Consider the following 22,322-nt stretch of genomic DNA (forward strand, 5'->3'; position numbering starts at 1 on the left):
GACATTAAGTTCTTAGTAGATGGTTGAGTCCAAATATGCAAAATATAGTTTCTGGTTTTGACCATGGTACTTTAAGATTCTCAAACATGCATTAACATATTCTAGTTTTAGGGAAAATGTTATACACGGCCTTATTTTGCATTAGGGAAAAGCCTAAGCTGAATTTCACGTGGTATTCCTTTCCACTAAATTAATCTCAAACTGGACTAGAGAACAAAGAGACAGACACTTTTGGGTTAGTATTCTCCAGTAATGAAGAAAATACACAACCAACAATGAAACAAAACAGAAAAAAAAGGAAGGAGAGCTTCATTAGTAGCTGAGATAAGTGGTTTTTGTATTTTTTACAGATCACAGGAATTTTCAATAGCAGATCAGTCATGCTACTGTCTGTTCAGCAGACAGACCTGAACACTTATGAAGTGAATAACTTTATTAAGGTCCTGAAGGTGAGTGTCACAGGTGCTGGGTAAAACACAGCATAGGTAAGATATGGGAAACCTACCTCAGCATTTCTCAAAGGCACAATCTATGGACGGGAAACCTAGTATAATAAAACCCTTACTGAATACACACGGAAAGGAGTATGGTGAGCTGGCTCCTTTTTAGAGGATGAGACCTTCATAAATTGGCCCCTCAGATTCTGGTGACTCCCGCCTCAAGCGCAAATGCTCCAGCGTGTTATGAAAATGTTTGTTAATCTGCTCTGTTTCTTCACTGGACTCAAGATTTGGGAGGTCTTCTCGGATCTTTTGGATAAGCTGATTTAAAACCTGAATTGTTACCTACAAAAGAATATGTACAATTTCATGATCAACAACATACCACAAAAAATAAGATAATTTAATAACACTGTTTTGAGAAGCTTGTGTTACTCTCATCAATTACTCGAGTAATTATGAAAAAACAAAGATGAGAACATGATTCCTGATTTGAGGAACAACTATTGACTATTTATCAAAAAAAAAAAAAAAAAAAAAAGGGATCAAGCAAATTATTTAACCTATAAATCTTAACCAAGACTGTACTGCTCAAAGGGTAATACATTTAGGAATTATCCTAAACTAGTCCATGATGACAAAAGAGCCCACTGTTTTGTATTTTTCAAATAGATAGTGATTATTTTTTACAATATTCCTAAGCAAATGAGATGAGAATTTTCTTGCACACATTAGTTCTTCAATTAGAGAGCCGTATCTATGTAGACAGACAAGGATTTTGAAGAATGAAAGAAACTAGTAGGTGGACTTGCAAACTCTGACCTTGTAGACAAAACACAAAGTATCAGAATGATAAACTTTTGTATGTATCAAATCTCCTAAGAGCAGGAAGGGAAGTATTATTAGTTCACTAACAACACTTTATGAATTCACTTACCGCATCATTTTCCTTTTCATAAAAATAGATATATCTGTTCAGAATTTCTATAAAAAGCTGCACTTGCAGAGAGGGGTCCATGCACTGATTTGCTATTTTTAGAGCTTTCTTTAGGCACTCCATTACCCTCTTGCCTCCGTGAAGCTAAAATAAAAGGGCACAGTGATAGTGCAGAGATTAATGAACTGCAAATGTCCCATTTTCATACAAACAAACGCAACATTACAGTGCTATTTTGTGTTTTAAAGGGACACAACAAATTTAAATCCTCTTCATTCTTCTTTTTTAAAATATACAGCTCTATTTAAAACAAACAAACAAACAGGTAGTGGTATAAACTTGCTATGTTACAACATCCTCAGAGTGGAGGCTTCACCACAGGGTGAGATTCTTTGTACATTACTGCCCACCTTCATTTCTTTTAACAAAACAAAGCAATTTTCTTTGTCAGATTTCCAAGCACCCAAATGTTTCACCTCCAGAGCACAAGGCCATGGCAACCAATCCCTGCTAATGATCCAGTCTCCTATAATGCAGTCAGGAATGGCCTTACCTCCTCCCCATTTTTGTCTGTGTTTCTGCCAGACCAGAAGAGATGTGCACAGGTGCTCACAGCTCGGCCCTGATCGGGTTTCTTCAGAAGCTTGGATGCCGCAAGTGCACACTGAGTCCTCAAGGGCTCATGATTCTCTTCACTGAAGCACTTCATCCTTTCAAAAGTACCAATGATCAAGGTGATGGCAGCCAGCTGTGCTTTGGAATCACTTATTTCATCTTCATACAGAGAAAATGCCTAGTGAACATAAAGCAGAAAGGACTTTTAGGGACCAACCATCTACTAAAGTGTTTTCCAAAGTACTTCCCACCAAACCCCCATCCTGAGAGACATTCTGCAGTTCCTTCATGTCAGAACGTGCTGTGTCCTCTCTTGGAGAGGCACAAGACACAGCAGAAATGGTCAAAATGCTGACAAGTTGCAATAAAGAAACCTGTCTCAGAGCCAGGTGAGATGAAATGAGCCTGTAGTCCCAGCTACATGGGAGGCTGAAGCACGAGGATTACTTGAGCCCAGGCGTTCTAATGCAGCCTGGGCAACATAATGAAATCCCACCTTTTAAAACAAGAAGAGGCCGGGCGCGGTGGCTCACGCCTATAATCCTAGCACTCTGGGAGGCCAAGGCGGGTGGATCGTTTGAGCTCAGGAGTTGGAGACCAGCCTGAGCAAGAGTGAAACCCCGTCTCTACTAAAAATAGAAAGAAATTATCTGGCCAACTAAAAATATATACAGAAAAAATTAGCCAGGCATGGTGGTGCATGCCTGTAGTCCCAGGTACTCGGGAGGCTGAGGCAGGAGGATCGCTTGAGCCCAGGAGTTTGAGGTTGCTGTGAGCTAGATTGACGCCACGGCACTCTAGCCCGAGCAACAGAATAAGATTCTGTCTCAAAAAAAAAAAAAAAAAAGAAAAAAAGAAGAAAGAAACCCCTTTCAACTTTGTTTAACCCAGAGTTCCTGAATTGCCCTTTTTTCCATGAAACACTTTTACCATGACCCACTTGGAAATCTTAGATTTCGTCAGCACCCAGAACTGGTCAGTTTTGCTGCTTCATACCAGTCAATGACTATAATATTACAGGTTCCATGACAGAGGGAAAGCAGTAGTTACATATTCAGTGCAAAGAGTAAATCCACCTGCACTACCACCATAACTACAAACAAGTGTTTGAACTTAGCAAAACTGACTAGACAACCCAGAAAAGAGAACAGATCATCACCTGGGACATAAATTCATATGCTACTGTTTCGTGATTTTCAAAACCAATTTCTCCAGCAGCGAGTGCCCCTTGAAGAAACAGTCTTAAGGGTAATTCTGCCAGCTCTGCTTTGATCAAAGCACTGATAGTCTGGTGAGCAAATGAAAAAATCTTCTGGCATTTCTTTTCCCATTTGTCATCCTAAAACAAGAAAAAATATTTTAAGTTACCTTAAGTTCAAAATTAATTTGCTCAAGAATATCTATTTTATTTACAGCTTCTAATAGAACAAAACAATGAAAGCACTAAGTTAAGCTTACAGTTTTCCTGTCACTTTATTTCTCTGTCTCATTTATGGAGTACACAAATAAATCAAGAAGATATCTTCTCGGCCGGGTGCGGTGGCTCACGCCTGTAATCCTAGCCCTCTGGGAGGCCGAGGCGGGTGGATCGCTCGAGGTCAGGAGTTTGAGACCAGCCTGAGCGAGACCCCGTCTCTACTAAAAATAGAAATAAATTATCTGGACAACTGAAAATATATATAGAAAAAATTAGCCGGGCATGGTGGCGCATACCTGTAGTTCCAGCTACTCGGGAGGCTGAGGCAGTAGGATCGCTTAAGCCCAGGAGTTTGAGGTTGCTGTGAGCTAGGCTGACGCCACGGCACTTACTCTAGTAGCCCAGGCAACAAACTGAGACTCTGTCTCAAAAAAAAAAGAAGATATCTTCTCAAAAAATCCATTTAAGCCAGGAGTGGTGGCTCACGCCTGTAATCTTAACTCTCTGGGAGGCCGAGGCGGGAGGACAGCTTGAGGTCAGGAGTTAGAGACCAGCCTGAGCAAGAGTGAGACCCCGTCTCTACTAAAAATAGAAAAAATTAGCCAGGCTTGGTGGCGAGCACCTGTAGTCCCAGCTACTTGGGAGGATGAAGCAGGAGGATCGCTTAAGCCCAGGAGTTTGAGGTTGCTGTGAGCTAGGCTGATGCCACAGCACTCTAGACTGGGCAACAGAGAGAGACTCTGCTTCAAAAAAAAAATTAATTAAAAAAAAAGCCATGTGAGATTACTGCCTTTGCAATTTTTGTATGTTTGGTATTTATTTTTTCTGATCAGAAAAGTAACATTCCCAAATTAGGAATATACACAAAATCATCCACAAATCATCCCTAAAACTACCACTCAGTAATAATCACTGGTAACATTCTTTCTTTTTTTCTATGTAAATAATGTAACTGGGATCTTTGTGTATGGTTTTGTTTTCTACTTTAAAGTAGCTTACTGAGAAGAGTTAAATAAAATTGGGCTTATACTTCAAATAATTTGTATCTAACTTTTCTTTCACTTATTTTGTCATAACGATTTTCCTCATGACACTAAAAGATATTTTAAATCATTTTAATGGCTGGAAAATATTGCACAAACTGGATGTAGCATGATTTATTCGCTCCCTTTAGAAACTACCTGTAATGCTGTAATTAATGAACATTCTGTGTACACAAAGCTTTACTGGACCCTGATTACATCCTCAGTATAACTTCTCTGTAGTGGAATCACTGGATCATTTAACACTCTACTTATATATTGCTATCTTTCTAGAAAGATTATAGTCACTTACACTCCCAAGTTTGTGCCCTTTAGCAACCACCATTCTGCTCTCTGCTTCTATGAGTTCAACTTTTTTTCTATTTTCCACATATAAGTGAAGTCATACAGTATTTGTCTATGTCTAGTTTATTTCACTTAGAATTAAATGGCAGGAATTCCTTCATTTCTATGGCTGAGTAATATTCTTGTGTGTGTGTGTTTTCATAGACACACCACAATTTCTTTATTCATTTGTTGATGGACACTTAGGTTGTTTCCATATCTTGGCCATTGTGAATAATGCTGCAATAAACATGGGAGTGTAGATGCTGATGTCATTTACTTTGGATATATACTCAGTAGTGGGATTGCAAGGTCATTTGCAATGTAGCTCTATTTTTAGTTTTTGAAGAACTTCCATATTATTTTTCATAATGGCTATACTAATTTACATTCTCATCATCAGTATACAAGAATTCTTGTTTCTCTACATCCTCACCAACATTTGTTATCTTTTGTCTTTTTTATAATAGCCATTCTAATAGGTGTACGTGGTATCTCATTGTGTTGATTTGTACTTTCCTGATAGTGATTTTTTTTTTTTTTTGAGACAGAGTCTCGCTCTGTTGCCCGGGCTGCAGTGCTGTGACATCATCATAGCTCACGGCAACCTCAAACTCCTGTGCTCAAGCGATCCTTCTGCCTCAGCCTCCTGAGTAGCTGGAACTATAGGCACTCACCACCACGCCCAGCTAATTTTTTTGTTTGTTGCTATTTTTAGTAGCCCTGGCTACTGTTTTGTATTTTTAGTAGAGATGGGGTCTTGCTCTTGCTTAGGCTGGTCTTGAACTCGCTGACCTCAAGTGATCCTCCCACCTTGGCCTCCCAGAGTGCTAGGATTACAGGCATGAGCCACCAAGCCTGGCTGATAATTAGTGATGCTGAGCACCTTTTCATATACCTGTTGGCTATTTGTATATTTTCTTTGAAAAAATGTCTACACAGATCCTTTGCCCAGTTTTTAATCAAATTATTTGTTCTCTTGCTATTAAGTTGAGTTCCTTATATATTTTGGATATTAACCCTTTATTAGATGTATGGTTTACAAATATTTCCTCCTAGTCCATAGGTTGTTTCATCAATCTGTTGTTTCCTTTGCTGTACAGAAGTTAGTTTGATGTACTCCCACTTGCTTACTTTTGCTTTTGCTGCCTGTATTTTTGGTGTCAAATCAAAAGAATCATTACCAAGATCAATCAAGGAGGTTTTTCCCTATGTTTTCTTTTAGTTTTATAGATTCAGGTCCTGTATGTAAGTCTTCAATCCATTTCAACTTCATTATTGTATATAGTATAAGGTAAGGGTCTAATTCCATTCTGTTGCATGTGGATATCCAGTTTTCTCAATATCATTTATTGAAGAGACTGTCATTTCCCCATTGTATATTCTTAGCACCCTTATCAAAGATTAGTTTACAGCATATGCATGGGTTTATTTCTGGATGCTACTCTCATGTATTGGTCTATCTGTCTGTTTTTATGCCAGTACCATACTATTTTAATCACTATAGCTTTGTAATATAGGCTAGTTGCTATTTTTATTGTTATGTTCACAAGTAACTATCCATTGAAATGCTGGAATAGAGAGTGAATGAGAAACTGGCCTTATAAAACTTGGCCAAAGGTGCTATGTCATCCTGGTAGGTGTACAGAATAAATCTGTTTTCTACATTAGAAAATTAAGTTTACTAAAGTTTGTGCCTTCACATAGACCTGGCTGTCTAACTTTCAGGTACATCAGATTGAGGTATTTTCTTTAAAACTACACCACTGAAGACTTAAACCATGATTCTTTTTTTTTTGAGACAGAGTCTCACTTTGTTGCCCGGGCTAGAGTGAGTGCCGTGGCGTCAGCAACCTCAAACTCCTGGGCTTAAGGGATCCTACTGCCTCAGCCTCCCGAGTAGCTGGGACTACAGGCATGCGCCACCATGCCCAGCTAATTTTTTCTATATATATTTTTAGTTGTCCAGATAATTTATTTCTATTTTTAGTAGAGACGGGGTCTCGCTCAGGCTGGTCTCGAACTCCTGACCTCGAGCGATCCACCTGCCTCGGCCTCCCAGAAGGCTAGGATTACAGGCATGAGCCACCGCGCCCGGCCTAAACCATGATTCTGTTTGAGAAAGAAATAAGTTCATAAAAAATTGCATGTAACTCATGACTATGCAGGTCCTTTCATTTCAGGTCCTACGCCAGGTCCTTTCATTAAGCAAAGCTAACCTGAATTAGAACCTAGGAAAAAGTTGCAGCATAAATTTAAACTGTTTTAATCTTTCATTTCTAAGTGTTTTTATGTGATCCCTCAGCTGGTATGTGATCCACCAACATGGTAGGAACACTTAACACAAATTGAGAGTTACTGAAAGTGGAATTTTATTATACCACTATTTTTGTATATGTTTGAAATTTTCTAATATAAAACTAACATACACACAGTAAGGAAAAAGTGAAAGTAGTAATAACATACTTAAAAGTAAACCCACCACTTTAGAATTCTCTTTGTATCGAAAAGCCAGCTGGTATGCTGCAAATACCAAAGGTGGCAGTGTGAAACGAATCCGTTGATTTCCACCAGCTCCAAAATGTTTTCGTGCTGTGTTTAAAATCTGACAAAAAAAAACAAAAACAAAACAAACAAAAAAAAACTTTAAAAAATCTTTTCCATACTATGATTAATCACTAATAAAATGAAGTGAGAGTCGTAATCATCATTGCTACCATTTTGTGAATACATTCAACGTACCAGGCTTTACGATAGGTATTTTATGTATTTGTCTCCTCAAGTTATCACAATCACCCTATAGACAAATGGGGAAGCCTGAGGTTTAGGCAGGTTGTGTAACCTGGCCAAGGTAGCTAGTTAAAAGTAGATATGGTTAAATATATTTTTATACACACATGTACAAAGTATCCTTTGTTCTTAAGAATGCAGGCTCTCAAGTAAGACAGAATCAGATTTAAAAGGATTCTAATACTTATTACCTTAGCCATAAGCTTCATTTGCAAAATGGGATAGTATACTTTTGTAGGGTTGTTGGGAAGATTAAATAACACATATGACCTGTTACTAGTACCTAGCACAAGGCATATGCTCAGAAAATGTTAACTATTGTTTTGACAAAAAACAGCTATATGCATATTGCTGGTATATCATACCTGCTTATTCAGAAAAATATTAAGACCACTTAAATCAAAGCAAATGCCAATGCACTCTAAAAGAAGCATTATGAAACATGGCTGTTTCCAAAAAAATACCATTATTTCAGAAAAAAAAAGAAATAGACAAGAAAACCATAGAATTCATAAAATACTTTTTAATATGTGTGACACAATATGTGACATATTCAGGTTTTGTGAATTTCTCTGCTATAATAGATGGGTAAGAGAGCTAATGATCCCGTCCTTAAATGTCTCTGCACATGGGAATAACTAATCAGCCATATACATGTGGAAGGCACACTTCCTAACCACTGCATTTGGTACCACTGCATTTGGTATGTAACAGAAAATGAAAACACAAACACACAAATACATACAATCTCAAACAGAAATATGAGGGAATCAGTTAAAATACTTGACCAATCAGACAGTCACTGTGTACAGATCACGCAGCTCACAGAACATGATACCACAGGGCTTGGAATGTTTGTTACTAAGCCAAGTCACAGACTGTCATACTAACGACAGAAGTCAGCCTCTTATTTCACACGGATTATGAAGGAGCATAAGAGTGTCAACTATGACAAAGAAAGTCAACAGAGGGAGATAGTCAGGACATATCCATAAGCAAAGGTGTTTCTCATTATAGCAACCCAACAGCCTTATGCATCCAACAATGGGTAAACTACTTTTCCAAACAATAATTAAGCAGCCAACCACGCTACCCTTCATTACAATAAATTATACAGTATCCAATACCCCCACTTAGGCAACATGTTTTATTTATTTCACAAAGACTTATTGAGGACTAATGATTAAGAAAGAGAGAACCTCATCTGTTTGTTCTTCATCAGGAAAAAAGGGTTAAGGAAAAGGCAAACTGAATTTTAAAATCTTTCACACATTTTCAATGTGAGCAACAAATACAACTTATATTTCGAAAAGTTGGAAAAATAAATAAAATTGAATAAGGATTATGTTTCTTATGTTTTAAAGTCCACTACAGTAAGCAACTAAACATTTCTAAAAGCAATACAGTTCAGAAAGAAAATGAACATAGAATAATTACGGGAGACACCTAAGTAAGTAAGAGACAGGCTTTTCTGCAATCTCAAGAAGTCTTCAAAAGAAATCAGAGCAACTGACTTATTCTATACATTCTACTTTTTTTTTTTGGAGACAGAGTCTTGCTCTGTTGCCTGGGCTAAAGTGAGTGCCCTGGCGTCAGCCTAGCTCACAGCAACCTCAAACTCCTGGGCTTGAGCAATCCTCCTGCCTCAGCCTCCCAAGTAGCTGGGACTACAGGCATGTGCCACCACGCCCAGCTAATTTTTTCTATATATTTTTGGTTGTCCAGCTAATTTATTTCTATTTTTAGTAGAGACAGGGTCTGGCTCTTGTTGAGGCTGGTCTCAAACTTCTGACCTCGAGCGATCCTCCCACCTCGGCCTCCCAGAGGGCTAGGATTACAGGCATGAGCCACCATGCCCGGCCCGTACATTTTTTATAAGTTTACAAACAATTATGCAAATTATGCCATGAATCTTTAATTCAGTTTCAATTATTTCAAAACCTTTTAAGACCAAAAGTCAAATTAAACTACTTTAAGCACTTCTATATGAAATATAGAAGTGATTTCACTAGGAGCTGATGAAGAGTAATAGTAAGAGTTAACTCATACCAAGTACTGCTGATCAGGGTCCTCAGATCGCAGAAGATGAATGAATCGGCCCACAAGGCTCTGCTCATCAGCAAAGTCTTCTGGATCAGGATCTTCTACAGGTTGATCTGGCTGATCTTGAATCAATGTGGACACCAAATTCATTATGGAATCCACCTACAACATAAGAGACACAAGAAACCCACTGAGGTGAAACCATCAGTATATAAAGCCATCTCAAAAGTGTTTCCAGTTCTGTAAGTTATGAAATAGTTTCAGGAAGATAATTCATTTTTTGGTGATAAAGTCAACACATGCATGTCAATACACACATATATGGACAAAATCTAGAAAGATGCACCAAATGTTAATTAACAGTTGTTATTCTCTTTCTGGTGGGATTGTGTTTTATAATTCTTCTTTATACATCTCTAAATTTTCTAATTTATATAATGAATAAGCTACTTGTAACTTTTCTTCAGTAGTGAATTACCTACCCTCCCTGCCCACCTCAACTGTCTAGATCTCCAGGTCTAAAATTGTAACTACACTGTCTGTTCCCCTAAAATAGCATGTAGGTATTCTCTTACCTGGTCTTGAGAGACAATTTCTGTGTTATAATCCAGAACATTACTAAGTACATAACAACTCATGCTCTTTCTGGACTCGTAGTCAAAGTATTCAAAGAGTGGGTGAAAATGTTTTAATTTCAAGACTGTTAAAATATTGTTGTAAGTGTCAACAGGTATCTTCAAAAGTCTGGTGAGCTCCTTTGAAACTGCACTACTGGTAGCAATACTACAAAAAGAAAAACAGCAGCCCTTTAATGAATAAAATTAACTTTCTATACATACAAATAGCACTTGTTTTGTAAGTATTTGAAATTTTTCATTTACACATTAAAGGAAATGGGTCAAGTGAATCACAACACTCCAGAATATTCCAATGATCTCCTTCCAAGAAGATGAAGACGGCTATCTAACATGAATACTTATTCATCTATTGTTGTTCTACTGATACAAGATACCATCTCCAACTCATGAACAGGTTGTAAAGTTGAAGTTAAGATGATTGTTTAGAATTTGACAACATTTCTAAGGAAAGTATTTTAAATAGTAGTTTGGTTCCTAGAGCAACCAACACTATTTTTATGTTCATGATGAAATTAAGTAGAAAAAAATTCCATGCAAAACCAAGAATTCAACAGAATAGAAAAATACATAAACTGTATCTTCTGTGTCAGATGTTGGTGATTAAGAAAAAGCAGGTTGAATTTAAGGTAGTAGTAGCTTGTAGGAGCATTCTGTGGACACTGAGGCATATGTGGGCATTTATTATAACCTCTTTAGAGATTGATATTTCTAATTATTTTGTCTATTTTTACTTTAAAACTCACTTACTGGGGGAAGATATCATTTAATTTTCTCTCACACTTAACAGTCAAGATCTGGACTCTTTTCAGTTCACAGAAAAATGGGAATGACCAAAAGAAATAAGGTAATAAAAAGATTAAAACAAAAAAATAAAGAAGAAGAAGAAATTTTCCTGATGCAGCTGAACCACTGGAAGGGAGATGGAAAGGAGAAAGATGAGATGAGGTGAAATTCTGAATAACAACAAGAAAAGAAGGGGGCCTGGCTGGCCCCAAGTCTAGAGCAGTAGGGAAGGGGACACAAAGGGAACTGCCAGGAAAGGCAACAGGATTAGAACTGCCCACAGTGGCCACTAGAGGCTGCCACAGGTCTAGGACAGAATAGTTGAGGAAGCTTCAAGTAGGAAACAGCATATTATACTTTCAAAGCTAAAAATACAAAAAAAAAAAAAAAAAAAAAAGGCCGGGCGCGGTGGCTCAAGCCTGTAATCCTAGCACTTGGGAGGCCGAGGTGGGCAGATTGAGCTCAGGAGTTTGAGACCAGCCTGAGGAAGAGTGAGACCCCGTCTCTACTAAAAATAGAAAGAAACTATATGGATAGCTAAAAAAATATATATAGAAAAAATTAGCCAGGCATGGTGGCGCATGCCTGTAGTCCCAGCTACTCGGGAGGCTGAGGCAGTAGGATCGCTTAAGCCCAGGAGTTTGAGGTTGCTGTGAGCTAGGCTGACGCCATGGCACTCTAGCCCGGGCAACAGAGTGAGACTCTGTCTCAAAAAGAAAAATTTTAAAACAATTTAATTCTGCCCCTAGTTTTTCACAATTTACTCATCTGTAGGAAACTACTTCGTATGGAAATACTGCTTGATGAAGTTTCCTTACCAGTTTAAAAACAAGCTCATTCATATACAAAAAAGGGGTCTGAACTGGAGACACTGGTCCCTGAACTGCCTATGGTTCATGAGTGCCACTCCTCCTTCATTAATGTACACAACCAAGTAATTGGCAACCACTTTCTGATAGCTTTGGCACCAAGTATGACAGTCTTAATACATGCTTAAAACAAGACAAATGCTAACTTTTCAAAAAACAACCCAAAAAACCAAATCTGGAACAAAAAACGGGCTCTATGAAGATTTTCACAAAAAAATAACTTTGACTTACTGTTCAAGGTTGAGCTTATTGAATATCTCCACTGTTGTTTCTAGAACTTTATCAACATAGTCCACACGATCAGGGTAACATTTCATTGCAAGATTAATGAGAGAGACTTGTAAAGATACAACATCTTCTGAAGGCATGTCTTGTCTCGACTAGAATGTTTAGAAAACCATACAATTTATTTTAAACAACTACAAAAGGATCTATGAGCAAAGAAATTTCAACGTTTTGAGAACTTAGGAGAAAAGCTATACAAACCTGTATCACTGTAGCCACCTGCTGTGAAAATATGTCAAATAGTTTAATATCTGCTGGGATTCCAGGTCCATCTTCACGGTGAGCAAATAAAGCTAATCTAAAAAGGCAAACAATCTTTATTTTAAAAGATATGGGTATTTGGATAGTGGGATCATGGATGACATTTTATTCTTTATTGCTTTTCTGTATTTTATATGAGTGTATTTCTCCTAGAATAGTAAAAAGGCTTTAAACAACAACGTGGAGTGTAGTTAATCCTCCCCTCAATTCATTGTTAACTACACAGTTTTGCTAAAGATGGCTCATCTCATAGGCTTTCTCCTACTTCATGCCGTACTAAACAGACTTTCAGCAGGCCAATTTAAAAAAACTCTTTGAAGCCTAATTAAGGAAATATAGAGAGAAATACATTAAAGGGACAAAAGTATTCAACAGCCATGATTTAAATAAATAATCTTTAAAAAATAAAAGTACATAGACTATTCTAAGATTCTGCATTTTTACTACTATAAAGTTTAAAACACAACTAATTTCAAAAGTAATAAAGTTAACTTTTATTTCCCACATCTTAAACTATTCAAAATAATGTCTGTTCCATTATTATTATGTGTTTGTCAGGGTCACAGCTGCATCTACATTTAAGAATCACTACTGACAGGGATGGCTAAATGACATTATATCCAACATGGGAAAATCCAGTTTCTAGCTTCCTGTAAGGGTAGGCCCAATAAGCATGTAACTTTGCCACCTAGAACTGAGCTGATAATTTGGAGAATTCTGTTATATAAATTCTAATACTTTAGAACTAATAGTTTAATTACGTAGTTAAAAAATAAGAAAAGGTATTTGCAGAAATAAATCTTCGCTTCCATTTCCAGTTTCATGACAATGCTCACAAGTATGACAGATGTTATGTACTACCACACAGCATGGTTGCTAAGAAGTCACTTGTTAAAACCATTATCAAAGGCCAAGTTTTTTGTTTTTTGTTTTTTTTGAGACAGGGTCTCTCTCTGTTGCACAGGCTAGAGTGCACTGGTGTCATCATAGCTCACTGCAACCTCAAACTCTTGGGTTCAAGTGATCTTCCCACCTTACCCTCCCGAGTAGCTAGGACTATAGGCATGTGCCACCCAACCTGGCTAATTTTTTTATTTTTTATTTTTTGTAGAGACGGGGGTCTTGTTATGTTGAACTCCTGGCCTCAAGTGACCCTCCTGCCTCAGCCTCCCAAAGTGCTGGGATTATAAGCATGAGCCACTATATCTAGCCCCAAGTTTTATATTTTTAACCATGTAAGACCAATGGCTAAGAAAACAGAATTTAAAGGGGATATACTAAACATATTTGATACTTACAAATTCTTCTTTAAGAAAATGTGATGATACGGTGATTACTTGAACATTCTTAATCATCTATATCTTATGGCTATTTGCTAAACTCTAAATTAAATCAGTTCCCACTGAAAGATAACTTACATCATGGTAAAAAACCAAATTTTGTTCTTCAGTGATCTCTAGATTTGTAAGATTTAAATAACGGTTTTGGGCCGGGCGCGGTGGCTCACGCCTGTAATCCTAGCCCTTTGGGAGGCCGAGGCGGGTGGATCACTCGAGGTCAGGAGTTCAAGATCAGCCTGAGCGAGATCCCATCTCTACTAAAAATAGAAATAAAAATTATCTGGACAACTAAAAATATATAGAAAAAATTAGCCGGGCATGGTGGCGCATGCCTGTAGTCCCAGCTACTCGGGAGGCTGAGGCAGTAGGATCGCTTAAGCCCAGGAGTTTGAGGTTGCTGTGAGCTAGGCTGACGCCACGGCACTCACTCTAGCATGGGCAACAAAGTGAGACTCTGTTTCAAATAAATAAATAAATAAATAAATAACGATTTTGTATAACAATCTCTTTGAATGTCAGTGAAGTCCATAGATTAAAAATTCATTATTGCATTATCGGCCGGGTGCGGTGGCTCACGCCTGTAATCCTAGCACTCTGAGAGGCTGCGGCGGGAGGGTTGCTCAAAGTCAGGAGTTCAAGACCAGCCTGAGCAAGAGCGAGACCCTATCTCTACTAAAAATAGAAAGAAATTTGCCAGACAACTAAAAATATATAGAAAAAATTAGCCGGGCATGGTGGTGCATGCCTGTAGTCCCAGCTACTTAGGAGGCTAAGGCAGGAGGATTGCTTGAGCCCAGGAGTTTGAGATTGCTGTAAGCTAGGCTGACGCCAGGGCACTCTAGCCCAGGCAACAGAGCAAGATTCTGTCTCAAAAAAAAAAAAAAAAAAAATTCATTATCTCCATGCCTCCTACACAATTAAAAGCTAAATCTCTTTCATGCCTAACCCAGGCATACCCACACTCACAGAGCTAAATTATTTATGGTAAAATTACATTAAAATCACTGATATAATGAAGATATAACAGAAACAAGTAATTCACAAACACGGCTATTCATCATTCCCAAGTCAGAGCATTTACCCTCCAGTGTTGGAAGGTCTTACCTATCAATTAGAGCAATGATTATGTTTTTCACGTTTACATTTTGGTGTAACTCGGCACAGGCCCGAAGAAAAGGATTCAAAGTCTGGAGGTGGAACTCATCAGGGAAAACCTGAAAATCAAATAATTGATGGATATCAGTAAAAGCATTTCCAGTAACATTCAGAACTCACGTATGGTATTTAAAGTTCACATATGTGGAAAAAACCACTTTAATCTCATACAACTCAACTCAAATACTATTTTTGAGCCTCTCTAAACATAAATCCAGATAAAAATATTCCACTAACCAAAGTACACCTAAAATTAAACAAAAGTTAGTAAGACCTATGAAACTCAGAGATCATGCTTTCCTGTATTTTTGAGGAAAAAAAACACATCAATACAAAGACCAAGTTATCAGTTGGAGACAAGAAAAATCTTTATTCAGGAAAACTTATTTTCTATTCTAAAAAGATTTTTTCAAAACAATTTAATGAAAGATAAAATGAGTCCTTTTAAAAAATGAAATAAATGTTCCCACCTACCTGAATAATACATTCCATGAGATATTCTTGAGCCAAAGCATCCCTACAATTCACAACTTGCTCCAATATGCCAGTCAAAACAATCTAGAAGGAAAAAAATCATGTAAGAGTTCAAATATTTTCAAAATCCTGAGCTATTCCCTTAACAACATATTTGAACTAACTTGAAAATCATATTTAAGATTTTTCTCGGCCGGGCGCGGTGGCTCCCGTCTGTAATCCTAGCCCTCTGGGAAGCCGAGGCGGGTGGATAGCTTGAGGTCAGGAGTTCGAGACCAGCCTGAGTGAGACCCCGTCTCTACTAAAAATAGAAATAAATTATCTGGACAACTGAAAATATATATAGAAAAAATTAGCTGGGCATGGTGGCGCATGCCTATAGTCCTAGCTACTCAGGAGGCTGAGGCAGTAGGATCGCTTAAGCCCAGTTTGAGGTTGCTGTGAGCTAGGCTGATGCCACGGCACTCACTCTAGCCCGGGCAACAAAGTGAGACTCTGTCTCAAAAAAAAAAAAAAAAAAAAAAAGATTTTTCTCACCTATACTTCATTTCTAAACTTGAAAATTATACAGATGTTTTAAACAAAAAAAGTCTTAGCAAAAGTCAGAATGAAGCCCATTTTGTCAGTTTTTTTTCTTTATGGTTTGTACTTTTTTGTGTGTATCTTCAGAAATCTTTGTCTAATACAAGGTTGTAAACATTTCCTCTGTTTTCTTCTTTTTTTTTGAGACACAGTCTCACTCTATTGCCCGGGCTAGAGAGCCATGGCGCCAGCCTAGCTCATAGCAACCTCAAACTCCTGGGCTCAAGCAATCCTTCTGCCTCAGCCTTCCGAGTAGCTGGGACTACAGGTATGCGCCACCATGCCCCGCTAATTTTTTTCTATATAGTTTTAGTTGTTCAGCTAATTTCTTTCTATTTTTAGTAGAGACAGGGTCTCGCTCTTGTTCAGGCTGCTCTCGAACTCCTGACCTCAAGCGACCCTCCCACCTCGGCCTCCCAGAGTGCTAGGATTACAGGCGTGAGCCACCGCGCCCCTGTTTTCTTCTAATACTTTCAGGTTTTATATTTAGGTCTCTGATCCATTTTTAGAGTTTTTCTATATGATATGAGGGAAGTCAAGGTTCAGTTTTTTTTATTTGTTTGCATATAGATGTCCAACTATTCCAGAACCATTTATTGAAAAGGTTGCCTTTGCACTTTTACAAAAATAACTGATCATATGTATGCAGGTCTATATATGGCTTATCTAATCCAGATATTGGCAAATCTAGCTGACTGCCTGTTTTTATAAACAAAGTTTTAGTGGAACACAGACATGCCTATTCACTTCCATATGGACTGTGGCTGCTTTTGCACTATACCTGTAGTATTTATGAGTTGTAGACCATATGGCGTGCAAAGCCAAAAACTACTTACTGTATGGTCCTTTACAGGAAAAGTTTGGCAATCCCTGCTTTATTCCCCTCCATCAATTTATGTGTCTATCCTTTTCACCAATATCACATGAACTTTCTGTAGTTTTAGAGCAAATTTTTTTTTTTAAGAGAAAGGGTCTCAGTCTGTTGCCCAGGCTGGAGTGCAGTGACACCATCATTGCTTAGTGTAACCTCGAACTGTAACCTGAGGGCTGAAGTGATCCTCCTGCCTCAGCCTCCTGAGTAGCTGGGACTACAAATGAGTACCACCACACCCAGCTATTAGAGTAAATCTTGAATTCCAGTTGTCTGAGTCCTCCAACTTTGTTCTTCTTTTTTCAAAATTGTGGCTGTTCTGGTTTTTTCATAAAAATTTTAGAAACAGCTTGTTGATTTCTACAAAACAGCCTGCAGAGATTTTAACTGAGATCACACTGAAACTCTAGATAAATTTAAGGAAAATTGCTAACTTGACAAGATTAAGTCTTCCCACACAGTGTATCTATCTTTCAGTTTATTTAGGTCTTCTCCAAAAAAAGCCATTTTAAACTGTTTTGCAATGTAGTATTATTAATTAACAACAAAAATATTCTGATTTTAAAAATAAGATTTAGTTAGTATCCCACAATGTAAGAAGAGATGACAAATAAAAAGATACAAACCTGTTTGTAACGTTCCACATTTACACCTTCCAACTGACTGAGGCGCACCAAATTTGTTCCCACCAAAATTCTCAGCTCTTGTCTTTCTCGTTCTCTTTTTTCTCTATCTCGGCTATGGCCCTGATGTTGCATTCGCACCCAGAGCTTGTTCATTTCTGCAAAGTTGAGTAGTACAAAATCCATGGAATCACTGATATCGCCAGTTGTTTCTTCACTGCAAAGAAACAGTTGGAAAAATATTTATACAGTATTTAAATTACAGGACCAACCCACTACTGCCCGTCTCCTTTGTGCATTTCCTTATCTCTGTAATACATCAATGTTTTTATAAAAAAAATTTTCAACTTCAGTGGCTTCGTGTTAAATTTCAAGGGGAACAGATTTCAAGGGAAAAAAATGCCAGGCAGAGGTCACAAGTTTAAAGGGAAAAATTACTTTCCCCAACTTGCTATCTTAGGCCAACTGGATGCGTTCTTAAGGCAACTCCCTTAATTCAAAAAGGATAAAAAAAAATTTGTTTTATTTTTTTGAGACAGAGTCTCGCTCTGTTCCCCGGGCTAGAGTGCCATGGCGTCAGCCTAGCTCACAGCAACCTCCAACTCCTGGGTTCAAGTGATCCTCCTGCCTCACCCCTTTGAGTAGCTGGGACTACAGGCATGCACCACCACACCAGCTAATTTCTTCTATTTTTTCAGTAGAGATGGGTCTCGCTCTTGCTCAGGCTGATCTCTAACTCCTGAGCTCAAGCAGTCCTCCCTCCTTGGCCTCCCAGAGTGCTGGGATTGCAGGAGTGAGCCACTATATTCGGCCAAAAGGCTAAAAAATTTAATACTTATGGTATACTGCTAACTACATCATTTTATTGTCGAATGTTTTGTTTTCAAATGGAATATAAGCTTTTTGAGGGAAGAGACAATGTATTTCCTGCCTTAGTTTTCTGTATCTCCTAGGATGAGGAACTTAGCTTTCAAAATTTTTTATTAATTAATAAATGCTCAAAATGAAGAATCAAATCATAATAAAGCAAATAACCTTATCAATTTCTCTATACTATTAAGTTTTTATCTTTTCCATACTATTTAAAAAGGAATTGATGCAGATATACTAAAAACCACTGAATTCTATACCTTAGAAATAAAATAAATGAATAAACTTTTTAAGAAAGGAATTAAGTCCTTCAGTCTGGGACCTGTCACATGAACAGCTTACCCAGTCCACAGCCTGCTGACCACCTGACATTGCTGTGGGATAAAGGTACAGCAGACTTGTATACTAGAACACTGGTCCCACAAGAGGTAGGAGTCTGACTTTTGTTTTTTCTTTTTTGGAGTACTATCTAATTTGTGTGCACAGATAATTAAAATCACTCACATTCCAGTGTTAACTAGCAGTCCATAAATTATAAAAACTGATAGACATTCAAGAAACAACCATAAAAACCAGCTCGCTCATGGCGAAAGTTAAACATACTTCGTTATTTCACCACAAATACAATTTTCAAAATGTAACTTGTGTTAAAAATCATACTTTCAAAGAGTATTTAATGTAATAGAAAAATACCCAATTATATTAAATGAAAAAATCAGGTTCTGACAATCCAAAGACATAACTTACATGGATCACATTTTGGATCATACCACATATTTTAAGGAGTTATCTATCACAGAGGAAATCTATACACAAAATGCTACCAGTGGCTGACTATGGGTGGGAGAATTACTGATATTTTTAAATTTCTGTACACTTTTCTATACTTTTTATATATTCTACAATGAAAAAACATTACAACTAAATCAAGAAAGAAAAATCACTTACTCTGTTGGCTCTCCTTCATCAGGTAAGATATTTCTGGTACACTGAAGAAGATAATTTCGAAGAAATAGACCCCTCAAGGGATGCTGCACACCACGGCACATTTCTACCAAATCTTTCAGAATATCTTTCCTGGACTGAGGAAATGACTTGACGTATACAACACCAACTGTGATCAACAGATAACTAGGAGAATTATGAGAAAACATTTGATTTCAGAAATTAAGAATTTGATTATTTCCAAACACACTGAATATAAACATATTAAATAAACAAGTTAGGAACTATATTTTCTCCTGTACAATGAAGGAAGTGATTTAAAATATAACCACTGACTAACTCCTAAAAATACGTATGTGTACTATATATAGATATATATCACCTTTAAATGTATCAGGAAGAGAATAATTGTCATCATATTAATTTTTCTAGTAGTCAAGACATTACACAAAATAGCACATCCATTTTTTCTATTGCTAAAATTCTGCAAATAACTATATAAAAAGTAAATTATGATAAAACTTTAAATAACAGTGTATCTACCAAAACGTTAATCTCAAAATGTTAAGAAATTAAATACCCTTAAAAAAATTTCTTTTAAAAAGGCTGCTAATTTTAAAGGACATAACATAAAGTGGGGAATGCAGATATAAAAGTCCTCAGATTGTTAATTACTTACAGCCTTGGGATAATGTTTCCAGCATACTGTACAAGTTCATAGAGATCTGCCACTTTTCTTCCTTTAGCAAACTCATCTGTCAGGTAGACCTCCAAGTAGTGTAGTTCATCAGAAATAGCCATATCTTTTAATAATGATTAAGGACTAAAAATAAACATAAGCCAACCTAAGTAAAACCCTGGAACTTGTTAGAGTCATTAAAACTACTGGGCAGATATCTTAAATCTTAGTCCTTAAGGGGGAGTGTTTAAGTAAGGACAATTTCAGTTGGGCTTTCTTTACTTCAAAATAAATGTTTTAAAGGATATATGGTGAAGCAAAGCAGTAAATACAGTGATTACCTGTCACATTGCTAACAAATTTTGAAATGGCAAATGATGGAATTCTTTTCCATTTCAGAGTCCTGTATGACAAATTCTAAGCAATAAAGAACCCATCTGCTTCATGGAGGGTCTGAAAATTAAGATAGGCTGGACGAGTGGCTCATACCTGTAATCCTAGCACTCTGGGAGGCCCAGGCGAGAGGATTGTTTGAGCTCAGGAGTTCGAGACCAGCCTGAGCAAGAGTGAGACCCTCATCTCTACTAAAAATAGAAAGAAATTAGCCAGGCAACTAAAAGTAGAAAAAATTAGCCAGGCATGGTGGTGTGCACCTGTAGTCCCAGCTACTCGGGAGGCTGAGGCAGGAGGATCGCTCAAGCCCAGGAGTTTGAGGTTGCTGTGAGCTAGCCTGATGCCACTGTACTCTAGCCCAGGCAACAGAGTGACACCCTATCTCAAGAAAAAAAAAAAAAAAACATGATATAACAACCCATTTGAAGAGGTTTAAGCATAGATAAAGGGTATTCTGAAAGTTTTTTTCTCATTTAGCACATCGACATGGAGAACGAATACCATTTGACTAAGACAATAAAGAATAATGTAATGCCAGAGAAATTTAATAAAGAAGAAAATTGGCCTTATCAAGAAAAAAGTATGGTCCAAATGTTTATTCTTCAACATTCGAAAGATACAAAGTTCATAGTAGCTCTTTGGTGATAACATAGAAGTCCGGAGTTCACCAAGCATATTAGAAGCATGTTTCAGAGCATCCATAAGCTTGTTTTTGTCCTACAAAAATAAATACCAAGAGAATAGATGAGAATCCTTAATTTAAATAAACATTTATTTTGGTTGTATAAACTTTTTACATCAAGGACTTGTTACATAGTTTTAAAAGTATAAATCCCTTAAATTATTTTAACCACATTAAAAAAAAATCAACTTTAGTTTCACTTGCTTCCTCTTTACAAAAAAGAAAATGATGCATGATTCCTCACCAGGGCTATAGAGCTTGGCAAGACTTATCTGTCTAGGACTGTTAGCTTCCTGATATAACACTAATCTTTTCAGCCTCTAGAGACTAGGAAACTAGCTCCATTAATTCACATTTTACCTGCAATCAAAAGAGCTGGCATACCAATTCTTTTGAAGCCAAGACACTATCCTGACAATGGCTGTGTCATTGGTTAAAGACCCTTCAGAGCTGTGTGAAACGACTACCATGTAAGTTTGCTGTCTCCTGTGTTCTTCAAACCCTGCCAATGTCCACATGCTCCACTAAACTCATAAATGAAGACAGTTCCTTGAGGTATAGTAAATACTATCCATACACAGAAAGAAGCAAAGAATAGCAAATTCATTCTCTCCATTCCAAGACATTTATTTTTCATTCCAAATTTGTTTGCAAGGAAACCCATATAAGATACAAGAGTATATTATTAACACTAAGCTTTAGAAACTGTAAGACACTTTACAAAGTATCATCATCATAATCATCATCATCACAGCAACTTATGGCTTAAAGTACCAACCTATTCAGTTCAATTCCTTAAATTTTAATCCAGAGGATCTACAGTATCTGCACAGATTATCCCCTAGCCTATCTTTTAGAATATGAAAATATATAAGTAGGTATTAAGTATAATTTTTAAGCTAGTTTCTGCAATAAACATATCTATTCAGGATAAAAATTCAAGTTTTCAAGATATTCAAGTAGAAAAAAGCTGACTAATTCAAACTGAAAGCATTTAAATTTATTGGGTACCCACTATATGTTAAATACATCTCAGGTCTGAAGTATAGAACCAAAGAGTCTAGTAATTAAGGTCAGATATTGGCATGGTCATAATACAGTAACATGTAAATAAAAGACAGGGTCTCTTGTTCTCATGAACTTACATTCTAAAAGGGAAGACAGATAATCCCAAACCATAAATATCAATATGAGTAAACAGGGCTCTCTGTTGACATTGCTCCACAGAATGCTTGAGAGACATGGTACTCAGGACAGATGCTG

General features: G+C 37.2%; 1 protein-coding gene across 1 annotated transcript in view; it reads right to left on the minus strand.

The window, feature by feature from the left end:
- Positions 1–312: 312 nt before the first annotated feature.
- The window catches only part of VPS35 (VPS35 retromer complex component), a 28,162-nt gene continuing 6,152 nt past the window's right edge, over positions 313–22,322 (minus strand). Inside the window, exons 3-17 of the mRNA XM_045533338.1 lie at positions 20,998–21,094; positions 19,985–20,108; positions 19,309–19,491; positions 17,494–17,707; positions 15,415–15,498; positions 14,890–14,999; positions 12,386–12,482; positions 12,131–12,279; positions 10,185–10,392; positions 9,616–9,771; positions 7,259–7,381; positions 3,152–3,331; positions 1,931–2,170; positions 1,378–1,521; positions 313–785 (exon numbers count right to left, since the gene is read on the minus strand). Coding sequence (XP_045389294.1) covers positions 606–785; positions 1,378–1,521; positions 1,931–2,170; positions 3,152–3,331; positions 7,259–7,381; positions 9,616–9,771; positions 10,185–10,392; positions 12,131–12,279; positions 12,386–12,482; positions 14,890–14,999; positions 15,415–15,498; positions 17,494–17,707; positions 19,309–19,491; positions 19,985–20,108; positions 20,998–21,094 — 2,289 coding nt within the window. The 3' untranslated portion in view covers positions 313–605. The remainder of the gene's footprint in view (positions 786–1,377; positions 1,522–1,930; positions 2,171–3,151; positions 3,332–7,258; positions 7,382–9,615; positions 9,772–10,184; positions 10,393–12,130; positions 12,280–12,385; positions 12,483–14,889; positions 15,000–15,414; positions 15,499–17,493; positions 17,708–19,308; positions 19,492–19,984; positions 20,109–20,997; positions 21,095–22,322) is intronic.

Source organism: Lemur catta, chromosome 20 (assembly GCF_020740605.2).
Source record: "Lemur catta isolate mLemCat1 chromosome 20, mLemCat1.pri, whole genome shotgun sequence".
NCBI classification, from domain to species: Eukaryota; Metazoa; Chordata; class Mammalia; order Primates; family Lemuridae; genus Lemur; species Lemur catta.